The sequence below is a fragment of the Podarcis raffonei genome, chromosome 1 (assembly GCF_027172205.1).
Source record: "Podarcis raffonei isolate rPodRaf1 chromosome 1, rPodRaf1.pri, whole genome shotgun sequence".
Classification (NCBI taxonomy): domain Eukaryota; kingdom Metazoa; phylum Chordata; class Lepidosauria; order Squamata; family Lacertidae; genus Podarcis; species Podarcis raffonei.
In genome coordinates this window covers 103100778-103124969 of record NC_070602.1, presented here as the reverse complement: position 1 = coordinate 103124969, position 24192 = coordinate 103100778, and the positions used below count along the sequence as shown (strand labels likewise).

The 24192-nt window shown below is 42.3% G+C and overlaps 1 protein-coding gene and 1 pseudogene across 1 annotated transcript; both read right to left on the bottom strand.

The window, feature by feature from the left end:
* Positions 1-515: 515 nt before the first annotated feature.
* On the bottom strand, positions 516-19164 carry TNFAIP6 (TNF alpha induced protein 6). The gene is made up of 6 exons (XM_053406520.1): positions 18974-19164; positions 8574-8711; positions 6651-6812; positions 2531-2759; positions 1275-1315; positions 516-784 (listed from the first exon to the last, which is right to left on the bottom strand). Exons 1-6 carry the CDS (start codon positions 19065-19067, stop codon positions 624-626), a joined length of 825 nt encoding a protein of 274 aa, XP_053262495.1. The 5' UTR covers positions 19068-19164; the 3' UTR covers positions 516-623.
* LOC128402050 (acyl-CoA-binding protein-like) lies at positions 4433-4699 on the bottom strand (annotated as a pseudogene).
* Positions 19165-24192: the final 5028 nt, after the last annotated feature.

Genomic DNA, 24192 nt, shown 5'->3' with positions numbered 1-24192 from the left:
GTAAACCTGAAAATGGAGTCAGGATTCCATCATCATATTAATTAAGTAAATAAATTGTCTTAATTCTAAATTTAATTTGGAAACAGAGTGACCTCCCCCCCCCAACAAAGGGAAAAACATGGTTCTTGAAGTTTGATAAATATATATTTAGAAATCTCAATAATACATCAAATGTAGTACAATGATTATAGGGTCTATGAGTAAATATTTCTTCATCTTTTTGGCTCAAGGAAATGATCACTGCTTACAATTCAAAGTGGCTATCACTGAGCAGCTGTGAAGCAGGAAGAGGACTTATTTGCACACAATTGCATGGCCCCTTGGAACTTTAGCTAAAAACTTGAAACAAAAACAACAGGCTTTTTAACCCATTTATGGTGACAGGTAGAGAAGCAGATAAAGTCAAGGGAGGAATCACATGATGGTGGGAAGCATCAGTCCAAAGGGGTGTGTATCACTGAGGTTGTGTGTATCACTGAGGATCAGCAAAAAAGAGAGATCACACTGGGAGGAAATTATGGAGAATAGGATCCACTGGGAGGAACATCAAGTAGGTGCTTGGGGATAGGGGACTGTCTTTAATAAACATCCAAGGCAAATTCTTCTTTCATGTCAATGTTCTTTTATACAATGCCAAATCTTCCAGCTAAGTAATTTTTGTTGTCTTGGGTAGTTGTATTTTTCCCATCACTCTTTTTGGGTGTATCTAAAGCAATGTATTTAATCTGAAAGCCTCCTGCCGTTACTGAAGCATCGGACAAAAACTTCAGTGTCATTACATTACCTAGGACGAGAAACAGAGAAAGAGAAAAATTACTTCTATTGAGGAAACACCTACCCCCCAATAAAACTTCAAAGAATTTTTGAATTTCTCATTCTTTCTGCCAAAACACATGGTAGCATTTTTCTCTTAAGTGCACTCAGAAACACTTTCAAAGATAATAAATGCCACTCAGCATGTGAGTAGGACAGGAATGGGGAACCTGTTGTCTTTGTGATGTTGTTGGACTTCCAACTCCCATCAGTCCCAAAGGCCAGGGAAGATGGGATTTTTAGTCCAACATCTATTAGGCCACAGGTTCTCCATCCCTCCATCCCTAGGAAGTAATGCAGAGGTTTATAATACTTCAGCCATTCTGCATCTGTGAATTGGCCTTTGTGACGACCTCTCTGGATGGAACGTTCTGTTGTGCAGTACTTCTTAAGAGTCTGAGAAGTAACTGTTATTGTCTTAGTCCATGGTTGTGTGGAGGTGTGCATGTGTATAATATTACCTGTGCTGATTACATTTTCTGGAAGTTCGTCTCCACAATACCTGAAAAACATGACAGTTGATTTACTGGTTAAATATAGGCAAGCCAACATTCAGTAACACACTTGCTGCAGTGGCTACCTAAGCCTTTGCCAGACCGATATCAGCTTGAACTTACACTGGGTGATCTATCGTGAAGGATGCCACCATTATGATGTGTAGAAGACATCAGGTAAGATAATCACATAGAAGTAACTCATATGCCACAACAATGGTAATTTGCAAAGTGGCTGAAGTCCTCAATTGATTTTGGATACTTCTCAACAGATTTGTCATGTTTGGCACAAATATGAACCTTTTCAGGGACTGGGATTTAACATGAAGGAACGAAAAGGCCAGTGGCCTATACACATAACACAAAACTTTGCTTCTTTTGAATGTATTAACCATGACGGTAATCTCCCCTTGCCATGTGCAATTCTGTTTGCATGGTTGATAGAAAACTGGTTATCTGAAATATCAACATTTTAGTAACTGAAGGCCAACTGATAGATGATTGCATGCTTTTAGACATGCAAATTGTGTCAGCTGGGAGGGCTGATAAGGAGATCGGGGCAAGCATGGTTTTAGACCTGTTTCCCCATGCTGTGGTCCTGGGGCAAATCACTCATCTGAATCTGGTATTATTTGTATTGAGAGGAAATCCCCCATTGATGGGAAGTCCAAGAACTTCACTTGAATGAGAGGCAAGAGTCCACAAATGAGCTGAGATGAGTTTTCTCTCTGCTCTAATATTTTGGAGGAATTGCAGAGTCGGGGAATGGGTGGGGATTGACTGGGAATTGCAACATACTTCCAATGAATGAGTTTGGAAGGATTCCTGGATTGGATCTAAAAGGGCGAGAAACCAAGGAGTGGGGGGAAGTTGGAAAAAGTGTGTGGTTATTAACACTTCTTAGTTCGCTGTTTGTGTAAATAAATGATGTTATTGTTCAGAACCTCTGAGACTGGGTGGGATAAACATATCCAAATAACAGATGTGTGTCGTATCTACATCGTATGTTTATAGCATGTGGCTTTCCCCCAGCAAAACCTGGGAAGTGTAGTTTACTTTTCAGAAAGCTACAATTCCAGGCACCTCTAACAAATTATAATTACCAGGATGGGAAGCCATGTGGTTTAAATGAGCATAAAGTGGTAGTCTTTTTATTTCCTGGATGAAATTTCCACGCCCCTGTATGGTGTAATATGTTAAGAAAGATGTAGAAATTGTTTTACCTGCCGACAAAACCATTTACGTCATCATAGCTGTCGTATATTTCTAAGTAATCAGCCATGCACGCTGTATCATCTTCAAGATCAAAGTCGAGAAACTGAATTTGAATCCGTTGGCCGTATTTCACCCTGATATGCCAATAACAAGTTTGATCATTTTCATATTCCTTTGGGTAGCCAGGGGTTTTAAAGATGTGCTTTGAATCTGTGAAGATTCCACCACAGGCTTTTCCTAGGAGAGAAATAAAACGAGGGAATTTGCCTTTTGAATTGGGCTGTCACAATGTCAGAGAAGACTTGCGGCAAGACACAGGTAACCAAAATTAATACTGGCACCTGCCATCACTGTAATGTGCCACATCCATATAATCATATTGTATTGTGTTTCTAGTAGTTAAGGGAGAATGCTCACCAGGGTACAAAAAGAAAGATATAAAGAGTACTGCTCTACTAGACTCGAAGCCAGCAGTGAGCCCCAACTTTGAGCTTTCATTTTTTTAAATGAAGAAAAAAGTCTGTTGCCCCTTTAGAATGAAAATTACGTTGCAGAGTGGTTTATGACAACCCTACAGTGTTTCCCCACAGTATTAGACCCTCGTTGCAGGTTGGGTTGAAGCTGAAAGAGTAAGTCCTGGGAATTGTAGTTTGTGCTTTTTACATGTGTGTTGAATGTGCTTTAAATGCATTGAATGTAGGCTAAAACAATGCTGCAATATTAACCATTGCTTTTATCCCCACAGTGGAAGTTTGGCTATTGCCTCAAAGTTGAATAATATCACTTACAAAGTACGAAGATTCCCACCTCCCGAATGAAAGGAACAGACGTAAACCAGCCAAGGTCAACAACTTGGTTTGATAATGATGCTCACCACCCAAACAATACATTTGGAAAAGATCTAGCTTGCCTCTCAGAGGAGACAGCCAAACAGGAGGCACAGATAGGCTGACTAATCTGAATTCTAAGAATGAAGGTTGCCTCTCCCTCTTTTCCCTGACATGTTCAACATCTGTGAGGGTTCTCCTCCCCTGAGAGGTTACTCAGCTGCTTATTCACACAGCTTTTTGTTTTGACTTCACATTGATAACTGCAAAGTGTGGTTTCTCCCACCATTTCTCAGAGAGTGCTAGTCACCATAGCGCTTCATGTACTAAACACGTGAACCTGATTGCTGCAATGATGGCATTTACAAAATGGCAAAAGGAAAGAAAATGTTTCCTGCACCAGAAAACCATGCTGTTTTTGATGGTGAACTATTATAGTATAAAATGCACTATGAAACATTCCAGCACTGTTAAAGGAAAAGCAATATAATTGGGTTTAAGACTGCATTTACTGTATTTATAGGCACATGAATGCATGTTCATTTAAAAAACAAACAATCATTTTGGAATCTTCTTCTGAGACTGCCAGGCAAGCATCTTCCACGTGTTCTCCAAACCCAAACAACTTAAATTCCAGCACACCGTCTCCAATGGTATAATTCAGCAGACATAATTTGACCTTGTTACTCATAGGATTAAAAAAATAAATAAAAGTAAGTAGCACAGAACAATAAAGTTTGTCCTTTATACTGTTTTTCTTTTTGTCATCATTTCATTCTCAAGAAATGCTTTTCAGGGGTGAAGAAGAGCATGCAACAGATCTAGACTGTGCGCTTGTCCACATTTCCACTTGTCTTGTGCATAGAAAGCACGAGTCTAGGTCTGAGCAGTTTCCCCCCTTGCCTCACTCCTTTTTTTCCCCTTCTGAATTTGATAGTGTTTATTATACAAACCATTAGAAGTAAATTTACACAGCTGTTAATTATGGAAAGTGGCATCAAGTCTGGCACTGCCATACTGTGCAACACAGTTTAAGTTAGTAGAATAAGGCATTATTCCATTTAAAGGCATGCAGGAAGGGGTTTATGGCATTCCATATTTTTCCTCCAGCTCTTCCACTTTTTAAATATATGCTTTCATTGCATCTTCTTTGGACATTCCTTTCAAGGAATTCCAGGCATCCCACTTGGCCTTGCCTTTGAAATCAAGCATCCCAGGACGGTCTGTATTTACATCTCCAGCTGTGGCCTGCTTGTAATGGCTGTAGATATCCAGCACTTCTTGATCTGTTGGTTGGGTCTTCAGCTTCTTGACTTCTTCTGCAGCTTTTGCAAACTCTGCCTATGCCATGGTTGCAGAAGTGCGTAGTGACCCCCTCCTGATGCAACAAAAGGCTGAACTGTGCCCATTGCAGTCTCTTGCCCAAGAGTCTCTCTGCTTTACTCCTTTCTCAGAGAAAACCTGCTTTTTAGGGCTAAATCAGAGCAAATGCGAATCCATAAAAAAAGAAGTTTGCTCTGACTGAGCACTAAAGAGCGGTTTCCCCAGTGGGACAAGAGGAAGTGTCAATAAGCCCCTCAGCAGAAGTACTCAGTCTCCGTTGATTCTAGAATGAAGTGCTGTGGGTACTCAGCCTGAGGCCAAATAACAGAAGCAATCACTGGAAAAGCAGAGAGTCCCTCAGGCCTGTTTGGGAGGCTAGCCAGAAAGCATTGGGCTTCCCTGAAAATCAAGCATAAGGCTATGTCAGTCGTTTTAGAGTTGACACCACTGCCTGCGGAAAACAAGGCCTTGGCAAGAGCAGAGAAGTAAGCCTGGACGTTGCTGGACTCTGGGACTGATGCTGCCTGGGGACTGCCTGCGCAAGCAGCTGTTTTCCTCATAATTCCTTTTCAAGAAGTAAATTTGGCAAATGAAGGGATGTTCACAAAGATTTCAGAGGTCTCCAGGATTCTGTCATCGATAGGAAACTGCACAAAGTCTGCCCTGAGCTTTTGGAAGGGAAAGGAGTGGTCAAAGCAGCAGATTAGTGATGCAGATTTAATTGGTACCTTGTACCTTGTTTTAAATCCTACTTTATTTCTGTGCCAGCTGGGTGACTTTTAGTGAGCCATTGTTGGAGAACAATATCATCCCCAATATGGAGCTGCTGCTGAAATGTGTAGGGTCCTTGACCATGTGACATCACCACACTGTATATTTTCCGTCCATTTCCCCCACAACATTGGTAGCTTCTAGCAAGACATACCATCATGATCTCTCAATAGGCGGGCAAGTGATCCAACAAGATACATGGGAAAACTCAACATGGAATGTCATTTTTGGCAGTAGATCCATGTTGCGGATCTTTTGTTCTTATTTATTTCCTACTTAATTACTGAAGTTTAATTCCTGAATAATATGATGTTCCATCCTTAGTGTGCGACCACTCAGAACTGTATGATTAGACACTCTGGCACAAAATCCCTATGCTAGCAGGTAGCTGGTCTTCAAGGTACTATCCACTGAACTTTTAATTTTGTTTAAAAGTTAATTTTATTTTGATTTTAAATGTGATTTCAAATTGTATTTTAATCGTTTGATTTTGTGTTTTTAATGTATTATATTTGGTGTTAGCTGCCCTGAGCCTAGTCTCGGCCGGGGAGAGCGGGGTATAAAGAAAATTGATGATGATGATGATTACTGGGAAAGTTGTTGCCCAGAAGTGTCCTTATCTTCAGTTAGCTTTATTTGCAAAATAAAAACAACAATTTGCCTCTTAGAATTTCAGGGGGGCTGAATTAAGAACTAGAAGGTATGCACTTCAATGAAAAGTTGGGTATTGAACAGATATTTCCATCCCTTTGTCCCTACAGACGAACCCCGGAGGAAAACGGAAATTTATCAACCACAGCTCTGAATATAAGAAGCTTAAATCCACAAATCTCTGGGCACTTGTTTTTCTGCTAATCAGAACATTTATGCTAACCAGAGGGGAAGGAAAACCCCGCTGACTTGGAAAGAAGCAGGTGATTTAGGGCGGCTCCCCACTCCATAAAATACCGCCAGCGGATTATGAAATAGGCGCTACATTGCTATGGAGTTCCTTGGATTATGTAATACGTAATGACGCCCACTAGAAAGGAGCAATCAAGTACTGGCTCTGGAATTTCTCTTGAGAGTATTAAAAAGCACACAGATTTGCAATCACATGCACACCAAAGCTTATACCCAGAACTAACTTAGTTGGTCTCTAAGGTGCTACTGGACAATTATTATTTTTTTATTTTGACTACAAAAATGTTGTTTGTTGCACACTCACCATTAGGGTTGAAGCAGTAAGCATCCCACTTCTCGCTCCTGTTGAGCCGAAAGCCATAGTCCACAATCCCAGTCTTTCCAAAGCCACAGTTGCTTCCAGGTTTGACAATGGGATAGCCAACTCTTCCTTTCGCTAACCAGCCAGCCGCACACATATGAAACCCTGGGGGATGGAAGGACATGTCATGTACACAAAGTGCTGGCTTAAGATGGAAACACTGTACTTCAGATTAATGACCTTTTGTTCTTGTTGCCAAAAATGTAATTGACACACAGTTCGTTTAAATTGAATTAAGCCAAGCAAGTGAAACAATTTCCACCCTGGACACAGAAAATGCCACGTGTATGCTTCATTTATTTTATTTTATTAGAAAATGTGTCATCTTTTTTAACAATGGAAAGGGCTGTTTTCACTTTAAACTAATAAACAACAATTGGATGCAGATGCTTACTAGATCTTAGTCTTAGAACTGCTTTTTAAAGATGTCGGACTAGTGTAAGTCACTGAGTTACTGAAATTCGGGCATTCACTCCCTAAGGCAGTTACCTCTGTTGCATCTCTGTTGCCTGGCATTATCTTCAGGTACTCTCCAGGTTAATATCACTCATCACACTAGTGCAAATAGAAGCCCGTGGATGTAGAGATGTAGAGAAAAACAGCCTATTACCACCTTGCTTAAGACTACCTTAGTGCTGACAAGTCTGGGAGAGTTTCAGCTCTATGAAATAAGCATCTCAGCCTAAAATTGAGAGGTTGACATGTGCCAGGTGTGTCCTGAGATCTAGAAAATTGTACTACAACTTAGAATGATAACTTTCTAGGTGGAAGAGTTAGCAAAAGAGTCAGAAGTGTGTGATAGGACCATTTATCACACACTGTACTCATTTATCAAATGGTCTGGCAATTAATCATTTTGGTTGCTTGCTTTGTCACCAGATTGCATCTTTCTAGGCCTCTTCACATGCTGTGTGGGGTTGTGCACATTTCATTTCATTGAAGCCATTTATATTAATTGATTCTTGAGCTCACACATCAGTTGTGTTAAATAGCAGCTCCAACAATTATCCCTTTTACTCCATTCCTGTACCCATTAACTTGGGAGCAAGTTCCATGGGACTCAATGGGGCTTATTTCAGAGTAGATATTGTATAGGATTGTGCTGCACATACCTTTCCCACTTAGATGTAAGTCCCATTGAATTAGCTATGACCTACAGCCAAATAGCACATTGGGGATAGTGGGCAGCCTTGATATACAGTGGTACCTCAGGTTAAGAACTTAATTTGTTCTGGAGGTCCGTTCTTAACCTGAAACTGTTCTTAACCTGAAGCACCATTTTAGCTAATGGGGCCTCCTGCTGCCGCCGCGCTGCCACCACACGATTTCTGTTTTCATCCTGAAGCAAAGTTCTTAACCCAAGGTAATATTTCTGGGTTAGCAGAGTCTGTAACCTGAAGCGTATTTAACCCGAGGTACCACTGTAATGGAGATTAATAAAACCAAACTGATTTCAATCCATGTCCATAGGGTTCTTAAACTTTCATCCTCGGTACTACTTGCATGTCAATTTCTGTAACAAATAGCATTGTTCGTACAGATGTGTTTTTAACAGAAAAGGAAACAGATGAGTGAACTGAAATTAGACTCAATCATTGAACAATCAACAGTGTGGACAGTTTGTGTGAACATCAAAGGACAAAACGCACTCTGGGCAGCTTTCCCCCCATCTCTTGCCTTCTAGATGTTTTGGACTACAACTCCTATCAGCCACAGTCAGCACAGGAATGCCACAGTAGGAAGTTTCCTCACTAAAAGCCCAGTGGTTTTATGTAGTTCTTCTTCACTTTGGGGGACTTTGTGGCATGCAGGAGAATTCCTGCTGGACCAGACTGCCAAATGATCCCATATATCGCGTGCTCATACCTATTTTCCTTGCAGCCTCCAGCTGCTGGTATGTGGCTAGATGTCCTCCTTCATACTGACACACTGCTTTTGCTTCTGCATACGTGAGCTGGTATTTTCCAGACCTTGCTTCTCTATGGTACACTCCTGCCGCTCGTTCTGTGAAGCCAAAGCAACAAACAGTGATCTTTTTCTTTTCTTTTTAAAACAAAGGAAACAAAGTTTTGAGGAATCTAGCAGGTGTCCTACTCTTCACGGCTGCCGACAGTTTAGCCCAGGATGCCGGTCCTTGTAATGCGAACATGAGCAATCTATCAAATCTTCTCTGGGTGTCAGTGAGGGAATTCTGCCATTGCTCTTCTGACAGCAAGTAACATTAATTTTAGCGTCCACAGATGGCTTTAGAGCACATGCACATTATGTACAGAAACTAGCTTCAAGCCTGACATAGCTTTTAATCAAAGAGCCTTGGGGACTGTAGATTGAGAAGGGGCTAGGGATTCCTTAAAAATTTAATCCTCCGCATCACACACACACACACACACACACACACACACACACACATTTATGACTCCAAAAATTTGCTTGGGGGGAGCCAACAACAGTTAAATTGAATGCAAACAAGTCTCAAGCTAGTTTAAAATTGAAATTAGGCTGGCAACTAAATTCTCAAAGTTAAATGCTTTACTGCTGAGTTCCTGGATCTTTTGGGTCTTCCTCACTTATCCTACTGGTCATGCCTATGGCTGTCTACCTATTCATCCATGCTTAAGTTCCCAGTTCATCCTTTCCTCCCATGCCTGCCCTTTACTAAGATTTGGCCCTCTTGGTCACAATGTGTCCCTACTGTCCACGTTTTATGCCCAGTCAGGTCCCACATGTGGTTCTTTGGCTGGTTCAGATGCAATGCCTAAACCAGGGATGGATAACCTGTGGTCCTTCAGGTGCTGTTGGATTCCAAATCCCACTAGCTTCGGCTAGCAAAAATAGAGGATTATGACAGAAGGAGTCCAACACTATCTGGAGGGCCACAGGTTCCTCATCCCTGGCCTAAACTGTGGTTTGGCATTATTTGAATGAGTCTTCAAGGAGCTTTAGGATAGAATGTTCCTTCCTCCACAGTGATTTCTTCCTCCCTTTTCTGGTTTGAGGTAAACCATTCTTTGCCACACTGTTTAAACTGGGCAACTCTGGTTTGTACTTGTTCTGCAAAACAGGATCGGCCACGAGGTTTTGTTCATGATTTCTAACCAACAGGCCACATCACACCAATATTTATTTGTTATCTCTACCATCTACTACTTCATCTCTGCCACTTGAGGCGGTTGCAGGAACAAATTGTAAGATGCCAAAGTGCAAGTTCTACAGCTATTAGAGGAGATGGTTACAGAAAGACAAACTGGTAACAAAATTATGAATGCCTGGGCTAATCTGTTGAAAGAAATTCAAAACAGCCAGCTCGGAATGGCTTAAATACCCATAGATTTGGGATGATCAAACATCTGAATAATGGCGTACTTCTATGGAAGCTGGCTTGGAAAATTAATCAGAACTTGTTCCCAAATGAGGCATGCATAGGACTGTAGCCCAAGTAGAATAGGGATTTGGGACATTTGCAGCCAGCGTAATAATGAGAGTTTCACAACTTGAAACCAACATCTTTTTTTAAAAAATCTATTGGATGTTATTGTTGCATATAAAAATGTGTTGTCACAGAAAAAACAGGTAACAGAGGGAGGCTGAAAGGAAGGGAACTAAACAGCATCCAGCAACTTTGATTTAATGAAGGCCTTTAACACTGAATTGTCACTGTTGAGTAATTTTGCCAACACTGATTCACCCCACGAACACTGATTATAATAGTAGTACAGGACAAGTCCCCTGCCTAGACCCCCACAAAGACTGGATGATGTGGTATGAAAAACCTTTTTCTTTTCTTTTTTTTGGCAGAAAGGTCAGGTTATTATATTCCCCCCATCTTCTTAAGTTCTTCCAACTTGGCTAACGACAACAAATTTCAGCAAATATTTATTGCAACAAATATTCCTGAGCCAATGAATCTACGAAACTGGAAGTGGGGGATGTGATTTTTCCTGGCAGCGAGAATCATAAAGTCCATGTATTCAAAAAATGAACAGCCAGATTCCAGTACGCCCCATACTTCTCCTGTGCTTAAGGAAAATTCATTCGATTCAGTTATGTATGAATTGAAAACGTAAAGCGAGGGATAACAATGTATTTGCAAATAGAAGGACCTTGGGGTTTTGTCACTTTTGCTGGCCAGCATTTTACTCATGGCAGCCAAGGACAGAGATTTCTCTACTTCTGCTGGATGAATAAGTTTGTGCCAAGTTTGTCCTACGTTACACACACACACACACACACACACACGTGATGCTGTTTGCCACGCCCCTAACCTATTTCCCAGGGCACATGCCCCCTTTCACCCCCATCAGAGGGAGCTCCTGGGACAGCAACTGTCATCTTCCCCACAACAAAGGACCTGCAATAGCTGTCCTAGTTGGAGGAAGGAATCCCTGTTAATTAGCAACTATAGCTAGATGTATAGTTGTTGTTAAAGAGTTGTTATTTCACAAGAGAGACATTTGCCTGATGTCGTTTGGCTACCTACAGCAGTAAACCACTGCGTGGTCCTCCCAGGAGACCAAATGTGCCTGGAAAGGCCCACCAGTGTCACGCTGCTCTCTTGGAACAGTGCAGGGAATGAAATAATCATTCAGCATAAATCACAGATAAACAAAACGAAGCAACAAGACAAGAGCCCCTGGTACACAACTGGTATAAACACACTGAGAGAATAGGAGATGGTAGAAAAGTAAGTCAGTTAACAAAAATAGTCACGTGGCAAAGATCTGAATATACATCATGTAATCTAGTAGAAAAGCTTATTAAAAGCTCAGAAGTATTGCTAGGAAGGCATTGATAATTAGGGGGAAATGGTTGCTTTCCACATTTAATTTATTTGGAGAAGTTCCTGGATGCAACACAGGGTAGTTTTATTAGTATGTTCTTGTGGGTATTGTTATAATAATATTTTATTGGTGTATCATTGTTCAAAAGTCAATAAGAGAATGTAGGTTTTTCAATCTTAAAACCAAACCAAACCAAAAATTATATATTTTAGAATGAACAAGCTGTTCCTGATAAGTCTTCTTTGGGATTTTATTTGCAGTTGCTACAGAAACTACAGCAGTCAGTCTTTCTGACCTGCTCCTGTGGGTGGTCTAGATCTATTGAGAGTAATCAGAAACTTCCATCTCTCTTGCTCTCTTGTAAAAATCATTTTATTGGTATGGACAGGCTTTCAGCATCTGTACTCCACCTTCTCTCCTCAGTTTTTGAATTAAAAATCCACTGTATATACCAAAAATGGTTAAGCCGTGTCCCTCCAGATGTTGTGGGACTCCAATTCCCACCGGCTCTACTGAAAGACCAGCAACTTTTTGTTCCTTGAAATCCTTCCATTCCAGATGGTCATTACAATAACTCTGTAACCGAGAAAGTGCCTGAGTTTGCTTTTCCTCTCATTCCCACCCATCTCCTTTCCTTTTGTGCCATGCTTTTTTAAATAATAAACTTGGGGGCAGGGGCTTTATTATTATTAACATTTGCAAACTCCTTGAGGTGCTATTTTTAGTTGAAGAGTAGGATTAAGATGTTTTGAATAAATAAAAAGCCACAACCAGTGGTCACCATTCCCATTTAAAGAGAACGAGGGTGGTGTTCAATGGTGAGTTTTGTCACCTCTTTTTCTAGAAAAATAGCACTGCCCTTGCTGTATATGATGGGGACTTTTTTTCTAAACATAATTTTTATTAAATTTTATACTTTGTCACATACCAACGAAATCATAACATCACTTACATCTTTGCTCATCCTGAGCCTCGACTTCCCCCCTCCCACTCCCTGGCTTTCATAGGCTTTCGTCTTAGCATTCCTATCTCACCCGATTTACCTTCTTTTTATTCTTAAAGAAATTTACTTCCGTATTTGTAAACCAGTTCCACATATCAACATTACAAAATATTTTAAGTAAGACCTGCAAACGTTTTCAAATGTTTACAATGTTCTTTCATATATTGTATAAATTTACTCCAGTCCTTTTCAAACAGCTCGTCATGCTGGTTTCGGATCTTCCCTGTCAGCTTTGCCAGTTCTGCATATTGAATCTTTTTAGTATGCCATTCTTTCAAAGTTGGAAGTTCCTGCTGCTTCCATTTCTGTGCTAAAAGTGTCCTTGCAGCCGTAGTAGCATACAGTGGTACCTCTGGTTAAGAACTTAATTTGTTGTGGAGGTCCGTTCTTAACCTGATACGGAAGGGGGGGCATGTCTTCTTCACCTTCTTCTTCGCTACAATATAACCATTTATTTCTGAGTCCAATTGTCAATGTCAAAAGGGACTAAAATCTATAAAATTCATAGAAAATCAACGTGCCAATTTGCTCAATTTCTCTAGGACTCCATGACACCTCCCCTGTCCTCCATAATCCCTCAAGCAAGGTGTCAAGACCCTAATCCTATCAAATCACTCTGCTAAGCAAGCCTTCCCTCCGGGCAATGCCAGGTGGCAGACTATGCATACATGGACCATTGTCTTCTCATCACTGGTACTCAGGATGTGCTTATCTGTGCATATCTCCAGCTCTGCATATTCCCCCTCCCTCCTCCATATGTTAATCCTGTGTAACCCAACCTCTTCTTAATGTATTCATGATGTAACTGGGATGTATTTTGCACTGAATTCTGGGACATGGAGGGAAGTTTTAAAAGTTCATGTCACCCCTTTCTCGCTGTTCAATCTCGCCTTGAACCTGTTGCGCAATAAACTTGGATCTTCTGCAGCTTGCTCCTGTCTCCAGCTGAGCTCATTTTCCTCCGCAGGGACCTGCAGACTTAGTCCGACGAGCTGGGTGGCAGAGCAGCCTTGTACCCAGATTTTACCATAACAACCTGAAACTGTTCTTAACCTGAGGTACCACTTTAGCTAATGGGGCCTCCTGCTGCTGCTGTGCCACAGCCGCGTGATTTCTGAAGCAAAGTTCTTAACCCAAGGTACTATTTCTGAGTTAGCGGAGTCTGTAACCTGACGCGTCTGTAACCTGAGGCGTCTGTAACCCGAGGTACCACTGTATGTCTTTTAAAGGAATTTCTTCTCCTATTATACCCAGTAAAAATGCCTCTGGTTTTTTAATAAAAGTATTTTTTAAAGACCTTTTTCAGTTCATTATATATCATGTCCCAGAAGGCTTTAGTCTTAGTACAAGTCCATATGATGGGGACTTTGCATGCTGTGCTGATGCTCCATTTTTCTCTTCTTCCTCTGCCCTACTGAGTAATTGAGAAGACAATGAGTGCTATTTCCTTTCCTAGTAATGCACACAACAGTCTCTGCTTCTTTTCATCTCATTTCTCTAAATATTCTTGAGCCACACTTGACCCCTTTGAAAGCTGCCTAAGGACTCATAGGCCAGTTTCATTTCATGAGCCTCCTTAGCTCATCAATATAGACCAGTTTCTATAACTACCCAGAGAGGTGCAGACATTGTAATGGCGGTGGACCCTTCATTGGAAGTCTTCAAGCAGAAGTTGTATGACCATCTGTCATGGATGCTTTAGCTGAGATTCTTGCATTGCCCTCTAGAATCCTTTCTATGATTTTTTGACTGTACCATGGAGTTGAGTTGCACGCATTTGCATTGGAGAAATGAGGGGATGAGTGCTGACACCAAAAAGCAGGAAATCCCCCAGCTGGATGCTATTACAATAGCTGTAAAATGCTGTCCCCTCAAATGGCAGAGGGCTCAGGAAATAATTATCCCTGGGAGTCCTGGACGAAACTCTTCTCAAATGTTCCATGCAGATCGCAAGCCCATCTGTGCACTTAGAAATATTTATGCTTGCAGGAGGGAGGGCTGTGTAAACGAATTAAGGCTTGGACATTGAGTTTTTCCACAACAGAAATTTAAACCCTTATTCTATCAGGGGCACCAGAGGTGGGTAGCTCAGAAACACCACCATGGCCTCGCAGCTGGTGGGATAACATACAAAAATTGCTTGCAAAAATGTGTTTATTGGGAGAAATTCAAACTAAACTGAATTTCCATGTGGAAATGTGGAGAACGGAATTTAAGATGGGGGGAAAATGGGAATCTGAAAGACACAAAAACTGGCAGATTCAGTCATCCCAACTCCGGTCTCCCACATTTCCCCTATATCAAACCGTATCAGCAGTATCCCTTGCTTTCTATTCCACTATGTTATTGGATTAAGATGGTAGTTCCAAGGAGTATGGTATTTATTACTGCTGCTCAGCTCTGGAATAATCTGCTGGAGACGTTATTGGTAAGAAATTGCACACAGGGCGTACAATATATAGTTTCTGTTCACTTTCAATTGATCCGTTTTTCAGTTAGGCTATTTTTTTATTATTATTATTTAATTTCAATAGTGTTGATTTGCTATTTTGTTTTATTCCTGGGTCTTTGGTTTTACTTCTGCTTATCCACTTTGAGCCTTTGGAAAAAGTGAACTATAAACAACTGGAATGCATACATATACATACAGCCTGACAACCACCAGGACCCTGTGCTGCATGGCCTATTCCTTTTAGTGCCAACACACAGTGTTGTTATCAGAGCAGGACTTCAGGGCAGACATCCACTAGAATGATCAGGAGGATCCTCCCCTAAGCAGCAGGGCAGAGGGATCACACTCTGAAGTATGTGGAATATTTATTAATTTGTGTAACCAAAATGCATGTACTCCTTGATAGGAGAAAAACCTCTAAGTAGTTTGCCAAAAATATAAAATAAAACATTTTTAATTAAAAAAGTGAAAGCCAGTATTTAAATCATTCAAAGCATAGTTAAAATCAACAGTAGCTAAAAAGTGATAAAATACATATAACTTCTGAACGTCTGGATAGGGTTGCCTGAACAATAACAAATATTAAGCAGTTGCCAAGAAGAATACAGGGAATGCACCTGTCTGATGACTATAGGCAGGGAGTTCAAAAGTGTAGGTGCTGCCATGCTAAATGACTGATTTATTGCAAATCTGGACAAGTCTCATGGGGCACTTGTAACAGTGCCCATTACGCAGATCAAAGTAGTCAAACGGGCACATACAAGGTAAGGCAATCTCACAAATAAACTGGTCCCAAGCTGTTAAGGCAGTGGTTTTCAACCAGTGTGCCATGGCATCCTGGGGTGCCTTGAATGATGGCCAGGGGTGCCGCAGGCAACTCTGGCCTCTGTCCCCCCCTCTAGCATCTCTGTCTCACCAAGGCTTGCACAGCTGTTTGTTGCAGCAGCCCCAGCAACAAGCTCCACAGGCGAATGGTGCTTCTGGGGCTGGCCAGGGAGTGCGAGTTACCTGAAGTTACCTGGTGGCCTCGGAGAAAGCAAGCAAGCAGGCAAGGGAGCCCAGCCAGCCAGCCAGTCCACCAGCCCTTGCTGTTGGGCATGGAAGGACAAGTGGGAGACCAGGCAGGTAGGCAGGCACTGCACTGGCCTTTCTTGTGCTTGCTGTGAGCAAGGCCTGCCTGGGAGCCCAGTGCTGAAGGGGAGCCTTTCCGCCATGCAGGCCCTGCAGTACCCACTGCTGCCACTGCTACCTCCCTAGGTAAGGTGCTGGCCTCACATTCACCTTTGGTAAGTTTCCGTTGGTGTGGATGTCACCTCAGGAAAAAGAATGTGTTAACCGCAGCTAAAATACAGTGCAGTTTGACTTCAAAGAAAATGCTGATTTTTCACACAATGCAAGTGCTACCCTCAAGGAAGATGTTTGATTCTTGCAAGACTAAGAAATAGGAACTTTGCCTCCCTGCAGTGCCAAGCCTAAGCACAGCACAAAGTTTCATTGTGACCGTGGTTGACAGCATGGTAAAGCCCCACATGCTGTGTTCTCAATTAACACATCCCTTCCTCGGTGCCTGTAATTAAATAAAGCCGGAGTCGCCAATGCGGTACCCAACAGATGTTGTGGACCACAGCTCCCTGCATCCCACTGACCATTCCATCACGCAGGCTGAGGCTGATGGAAATTGTAAGCTAAAACATCTGGAGGGCGGCACCATGTTGGCCACCCCTGAAATAAAGAGTAAACTGCAATGCGAATTCACAACCAGCTTCGTGTGTAGTTAAGGCCTCTATATTGGTTTGTGCGCTGGGAATGTATTGTTTCACTCAAGTGTTTTATTGCGCGTTCCTCATCCCCCTGCCGCATTTACAATTCATGAGTAAGATACTCTGACATTCAGGATTTTTCTGCACTCCTCTGACTATATTTCCATCACATATTAGGCGAGGTGTGCTTACTTAAAAACACAGGGCACCTCTCGTGATCCATATTCTGAGCCCTTAAGACACCCTGGTCTATAGTCTGAGCTTTCCCCCTCTCCAAGTACTGACACAGGCACACAGGGAACTATCCTGCAAGTACTCTGTTCCTGCTGGTTCCCCCACAGTAGTGTGCACTGATGTTCAGCTTCTAATGCTGCATATTGGTTTTGTTGGGGTTTCAGCACGTCTTTGTTCCTTTGCATACTATCCAGTATCGTTAGGACCTAGGTATTACTCTACTAGTGGTTCTGAAAGGGCTAGCTAATTTTATGTTAAGCAGCTATACACCATAAACAATCAAAAGTTGGTTAGGATAAAAGCAAATGTCACTTCCTGACATCCTGGAGAGCTGCCACCCATTCATGTAGGCAGGGGTTGGGGAACCTATGGCTCTTCTGTTTTCATTGGGACTACAGATCCCATCATCCCTGGCCATTGAGCATGGGAGTTGGAGTCCAACAATATTTGGAAGGCTACAAAGTCCTCATTCCTGGTGTACACAGTCCTGAGCTAGATGGAGCAGCGGTCTAACAGGTAGGTCAAAGATAGCTTAAATATGATCTCTGTGCCTTAAATCCATAATCCACCCACATGTCATGCATGTATTTCTGGGAAGTGGTTTCCAGCAAGTCCAAATGTGCTTCTTAGAATGGTCTTAATCAGGAATGGATTGCGCTTCACCGAAACACAAGTAACGGAAAGGCTCAATGACCTGTTCTTTAACAAAAACCCTAAAGGGGAAAGAGTGGATCATCGTCTGTTGTGGTCTTGGGTTGCATCACTTAGTGCTCTTTCTTGATCATAAGCTCCTTTGAACTGAGCTGGGCTGAGCGCCGAGCTGCCAACTTCTAAACATACCCAGGTCATGTACCTGAATGTGTTTTCCACCCCCTCGGACATCACATTTGAAGTACATGGTGTAATACTTGAACCAGCCTTGTAGTTTGACCTTCCTTCACCTTAGCCTGGGGTGGGGGGTGGGCAGAGATTTCTTGTAGAACAGCTGTGTCTAAATGGGCAAGACTGCCTGAGTTTAAATGACCTTTGTATGGCAGCCTTTGTTGTTTCATTTGTAAGTAATATCTTGACCACATGAGACTTTTTCTAGGGTTTCTATATTAGCTGCCAGAGAATTTACCCAGCGGTGTGCTTCATGGCTAAGAATGCAGCCCTGAGGTCACTTTTGGGGCAGCATTTTATTTTGTGGCAAAAAGGATTTCTGCATTGCAGTGGGTTGGACTAGATGACCCTTGGGGGTCTCTGCAATTCTATTATTCTATGCCAGGATAAAGTGGAACTAGATGTTATAGAAGACACAGAGCTATTATTGACAATACTCCACCCCCCTTCTCAAGTTCTCTCCATCCCAATTCTCTATCCATTTCTGGTTCTGCCTAGAGAGACCATTACCAAGATACTGAACAGGCTCCATTCTTTATTTTCCTAAGTAAAATTCAGCTGTTCCGAAATAAGAGGGAAGGCAGGAGGATGCTAGAATAAGTAAGACATAAGAAGGTCAAAAGAGAGCAGGAAAAAAACAGGAGAACAAAAATGGGATACAGAGAATGGGGAAGTACAACTGCTTGGAAATGGTTTTTAAAACCACTTCTTTCACAATGTATATTTCCCAAAATATCTGTATATGAAGCATCAAGGAATTTCATATATGTACAAGGCAAAGGCTGATATGTATCTTGCACAGCTGTTTCTGTTTAGTTCTCTCTCTCTCGCTCTCTCTCACACACATTCTCTAGAGGTTTAGTTTTCCATTCATCTCAAGCTTTCAGATAATATCATTCTCCCAGCTCATATTTCTAGGCATTCTTTTTCACAAATGAAATGTCTGCACCACTTTTTTTTTAAAGTAAAATAAAGAACATTAAGCCAAAACAATGCAAATGAATTCTTGTTCGGCTGCAGCAAGATGCTGCCTTTAAATCAATGGGACTTGACAACTGAAGCAGTGATTTGGAAAACGTTGTGGGTATCCCTGAAGCCAAGGCTTTGCAAATGGAAACAAATGAACAAACAAAACGAATAAATGAAAAACCTCTTACCTAGCCAGATAGAGTTATGTAGAACTCCGTCCTTGAACCCCCAGCCAGCAGCTGTATCCCACAGCAAGGCAAAGAGAAAAATCAACACAATCATATCTTCTGTTAAGAGTATTTTGCAGTCACTGTTGAAGCGGGTCTGGAAAGACTCCTTCTAGCAGCTGCTGGCTTTCTAGTTGAACATCTGGCTGCCAGATCTTATATAGTGTTTTCGTCTGTGAGGTCAGCAAGCCTGCTCCAATTGAACATGCTGTAGTATTGCTCACACATTAAAACTTCCCTGATTTTTTTGTAAGTCTGACTCATTTTACGTTTCCCTTACATGAGTCTCCAAAGTCTACAGCATCCAAGTAAAGGTTTAATTCCTCATTTGCCAAAGCAAACATATTATTTTCGAACAGTTAAATCTCTCTTTTTTTTTTTTTTGGAACCTCCTTCTTTTGACACTGAAACGGCGATCTGCTTCACACAATTTTGCTCTTTTTAATGTATTTTTTTTACCTGTTAACTATCTTCTTTCCCTCCCATAACCATCGTCACTTATATTGATACTCAGACAGCAAGCTGCTCTACACAATTTCGCCTTTGTAAAAGCATAACAACTGAATCCTTTGCAGGATAATTTGACTGTAGGTTCTGTCTGTCGCAGATACGCTTTCATGGAGTGGAAAAGCTTCTAACCCTGACTGGAGAACCAGAGTGAGAACTTCGCCGTTCTGGCCCGCCATCCAGGTTTCTCGTGCTTGGCGCCCCCTGATAGGGCAGTTAAAACATTTGGCTTGATGGGCTTTCCACCATACAATGCAGCTGGTCTGGGGCACTTAAAATGGCCAGCCACTGGGACATGACTCCTCGCTGCACCTAGAATGGAGGGCATGCCCCACGCTGACTGTAGGGTAAGTGGCCATTTTGGAATAACCAAGATGTAGGAATCTACACCTATTGCTTTCATTTTTAGGCACTTTCAGTTCACTAATTTTAGGATAATAAATTCATTTTTTAACCCCACTAACTTCAAGTTAGAAAGAGATACAAAGCACACAACGAACTGAGGGAGTTCCTCCATGGCTTTTGTGTTCCAACATGCCTCTTTTGTAAGCAGAGTTTCTAACGTAAGGCACAGCTATAATATGGCATTGAGGAACCCACTCTTCCAACCAAAAGTTGACGATATTGGCTATGGAGACCCACTGTGGGCTTTATGCCTGCACATGGAAGGATTTCTCACAGGGCAGAAGCCTCTAAGTCTCTTGTCCTCAGCACTCTCCAAAAGCCACACCCCTCACCTGGCCCACCCCTCTCACCAGCCCTGCTCTGTGCCCTCATTTGTGAGTGCCTTTCCCTAGATGGAATGTGTTTTGAACTGTGTTTTAATGCTTCTTGTATGTGTCTCAAGCAAGATGGAAAGCTTAAAAGCTCTTTTTAGGCCAAATATGTGTGGGGTTACCCAGCACAAATGGAGCTTTTAAACTCTCCGGCTTGCTTGCCAGGCAAGGCCTGAGACAGCCCTAGAAGGCTCTGGGAGGCTCTTGTGAGATCTTGTGGGACCATCCACGTTTCCGCAGGTTCTTGTGTAAGCATCCCTAGCCTTCCAAAGCTGGCCTGCTGGGTGGGCCTTGCCTCCCAAGCAAAGCAGAGACCTTAAAGGCTCCTATCATGCTAGGCAACTCAAGCAAAACCAGTGCAAAAAGAGCTTGTACCCTCTCCACTTTGCTTGCTAGTCAAGTCCTGCTCAGCACACCAGTTCTGGGGTGCTGAGGAAGGTCTCTTCCCCAGCTCACCTACTAGCGACGGGGTGGCTCCAAGGGTTAGACTAAATATGGAACCTTTGGCTCCAAACCACTGCATGAGAACACACATACAGCGCCTCTAGTTGTGGGGTGTAAAGTTCATCTTGCCTTCCCCCAGCCCTGCCCTCGTCCCATCTGAGTCATGGTATGACAGATGTCTACTGCTCCTCTCTTGTGGCTTCTGGGAGAGGTGCTGCCTCAGCAGCTGTTTTGTGGTAGGTGGGTCTAGGGAAGGGAAGGGAACAGAAGTTGGCATAGAAACATCTCTTCTACCACCACCCTCTGAAATATTCTTACAGATGTGAAGGTGGAGTCCGTTTCTTTGATTGCACAAGGGACTTCAGAAAACCATTTATGCAATATCCCTGGGAGAGTGTTAAGGCAATGTAGGAAAACAATTTAGAATGTAGTGACTTGGCCTAACTTGACATAACATGGTAACAAGAACAACAAAAACAAAGTAAATCAAAGCCAAGGAGCTCAGATTCTGTCTCTGTCTTCCTTGCCCTTTGGGTGTGTTGAAGGAGCAAAAGGCAGGCGCAAACAATTACAGTGGTACCTCTGGTTGCGGATGGGATCTGTTCCGGAGCTCTGGTTGGATCCCGAGGTTTCTGCAACTGGAGGGACCACTTCTGCACATGCGCGCAGCATGGTAGAGCACTTCTGCGCATGCACGTATGGCGAAACCCGGAAAAATACATCCAGGTTTGCCGCGTACATATCCCGAAGGATACATAACCAGAGGTGAATGTAAGTAGAGGCACCACTGTATTACCATTACCATTACTGTTATTATTTCCCTGTACAGTGGTACCTCTGGTTAAGAACTTAATTTGTTCTGGAGGTCCGTTCTTAACCTGAAACTGTTCTTAACCTGAGGTACCACTTTAGCTAATGGGGCCTCCCGCTGCCACCGCGCCGCCACCACACGATTTCTGTTCTCATCTTGAAGCAAAGTTCTTAACCCGAGGTACTATTTCTGGGTTAGCGAAGTCTGTAACCTGAAGTGTCTGTAACCTCAAGCATCTGTAACCCAAGGTACCACTGTATATTATGCTCAGGTCCTTTTGTGAGTTTCCCATTGGCATCTGGTGGACCACTGTGAAAACAGGATGCTGGATGAGATGGGCCATTGGCCTGATTCAGCAAACTCTTCCTAAGCAGTGTAAAATCTCAGGGTAAGGATACCTGGGTTTGGTTTGGTTGAGAGGACACTGGAGACTCCCAGGTAGGATCTAGACACATCAAAGAACCGTTTCAGCTAAACACGTTGCGAACTTTGTATGAGATATTGGGTTGGCAAAAAACAGAACTCCACAGCGGCATCTGGTGTCACAGTGTTAGAATACATGAAACAACACATTTAAATCACTTTTTCTTTGTCAATGTAGCTGAGTCCAGTGTCTATATCCTATTTGCTTTATTTATAAATAGGCAAGCAGTTCATACCTGCTCCCACAAAGCTGCAGAACTGCTACCCAACATTAGATATTAATTCTTTGAACCTTTATTTTAGATCTTATTATGATTTATGTGGAAATTTGTCGTGTGTTTTTGATGTTTTATTTATTGCTTATGGCTACTGTCATGTTGTCATTATGTATTCCTTTTTGAATGTTGTTAGCTGCCTGGAGCATAGTTTTACCAATGTGTGTATGTATGTGTGTATCTACTCAGAAGAAGTAAGTCCCACTGAAGTCAATGGGACTTACTCCCAGGTAAATGTGCCTAGGATTGCAGCTTTAAGACCATGGTCTAAAATCAGCAAACTGCACCATGCCCAATTGCCTTCAACCAACATACCTTTTTCTTCCTCTCACTTTGCCTCTTAAATGGCAAAGAGTTGTTTTTTCATCTACCGCCCCTCCCCCCGAAAGTTTTCTGTAGGTAATATGGAGATAACTACACAAATGGACCTTCCATCTGCCCCATCCTGTTAGCTGGAAGGAGCTGTCGTGTTCTCCAAGTTCTGATAGCTATTCAAATACAGTACTTTCCCTCCTTCAAAAAATCATGTCCTAGCCATTAGCTGCCATCTGGCTGAGCAATATTCTGGGCTACTGTGTCCAACAAAAGGAATAGCAAGCCAGCAGCTGTAACATTGTACTACTTCCTGGAACAAACAGATTGGATCCAAAACTTGTTTATTAGGCACATGTGTATTTGGTTCTTGGTATCCTTTTCTGCACCGAAACAGGCAAAGCAGATGTGAAACGAAGCTAGACAGGACTGTAAATACAATTGATACAATACACGTCTGGCTTCCCTACAGTCCCGTGCAGATGTGCAAGCATTTTGGTTCATCTACCGAGGCACCTGAGATTCTATTTTTTTAATAAAGAAGCTTCTTGTGCTGCACTGGAGGCTGTTCTGGAGAGAGTCAACAAACTTCCTGTATTGGCAGGAAGGAAGGTAATGACCTATAACATCACAGAACATTGGTCGGAACTCTCAAGAGCAGAAAGAAGCGCCACCTGTTTTTTTTTAAAATAGAGAATCTCAAGCTCCTGAAGGAAATAAAGAACAGAGGCAGGCTTCCTGTGAATTTAACCGAGTTAAACAACCAAGCTGCAGCCTACCAAATAACCTGTTTGATCATTTCTGTTGATTAGAAGAACAATTGTCTCCACATTTTATTTTAACTTTTATAATTAAGCTTAAATGTATGAAGTATTGCTCCTTTTAAAAACAGTTTCATAGATATGTGTTTGTGTGTTCTATTACTGAAAATTTTTAATTAGAAGGGCATCTCCACAATATCCCCTTGCTCAGTAAGATGAGAGTTCATGGAGTCCCCAATAAATATATGGGGAACCGAATGTCTGGGTTATCCCTGAGAGGATCTATTGACAACAGTTCCATAGGAGGAAGAGCACTATGGCTGCAGCTGTACAGCCAAATGACGTGACCATTTGGCTGAATGTGCTAAGAAAAATCTGGGCTGAGTGGCTCTGTGTGGGCATGGCAAGTGGTTCTGCAACATGCTAAGCTCACATTTATCACAACACTGCTCAGTCTACTCTTTGTGGCGGTGAAAATACAGGCCATATTATGAGCTCGGTGCTTGAATTACTACTTCACTACAACTCCCATCAGCCTCAGGCAACATACCCAATGGTCAGGGATGATGGGAACTGTAGTCCAGCAACATCTGGAGGGCACCGCATTGGCTACCCCTGTGAATTGCCGCTGCTTCTTATCGGATTCAAATAAGACTTTGTTCTTTTATAGGATAGTAGTGCAGAGTTGTTGGGAGTTGCATGGGACCAGCTCCTGGTGCATATATATAGTACAGCTGGTGATGCTACATATTGATAGTAGGGCAACTGCAGTGTTTGGGGGTTTCTTATTTTAATTCCCTGGACCTAGAGGACTTTATCTTGTTGCAAAGCTATTTACCTGCAAGCTATCTCCATGCACAGTTGGTGGTTT

What these genes read in the sequence shown, in the direction of transcription:
- TNFAIP6 (XM_053406520.1), bottom strand. Translation starts at nt 19,067, where the DNA reads ATGATTGTGTTGATTTTTCTCTTTGCCTTGCTGTGGGATACAGCTGCT. An exon ending in ACATAACTCTATCTGGCTAG is followed by an intron (nt 8,712 to 18,973) that starts GTAAGAGGTTTT and finishes TTGGCTTCACAG; the next exon opens with AACGAGCGGCAGGAGTGTAC. An exon ending in GTAAATGGTTTTGTCGGCAG is followed by an intron (nt 1,316 to 2,530) that starts GTAAAACAATTT and finishes CATGTTTTTCAG; the next exon opens with GTATTGTGGAGACGAACTTC.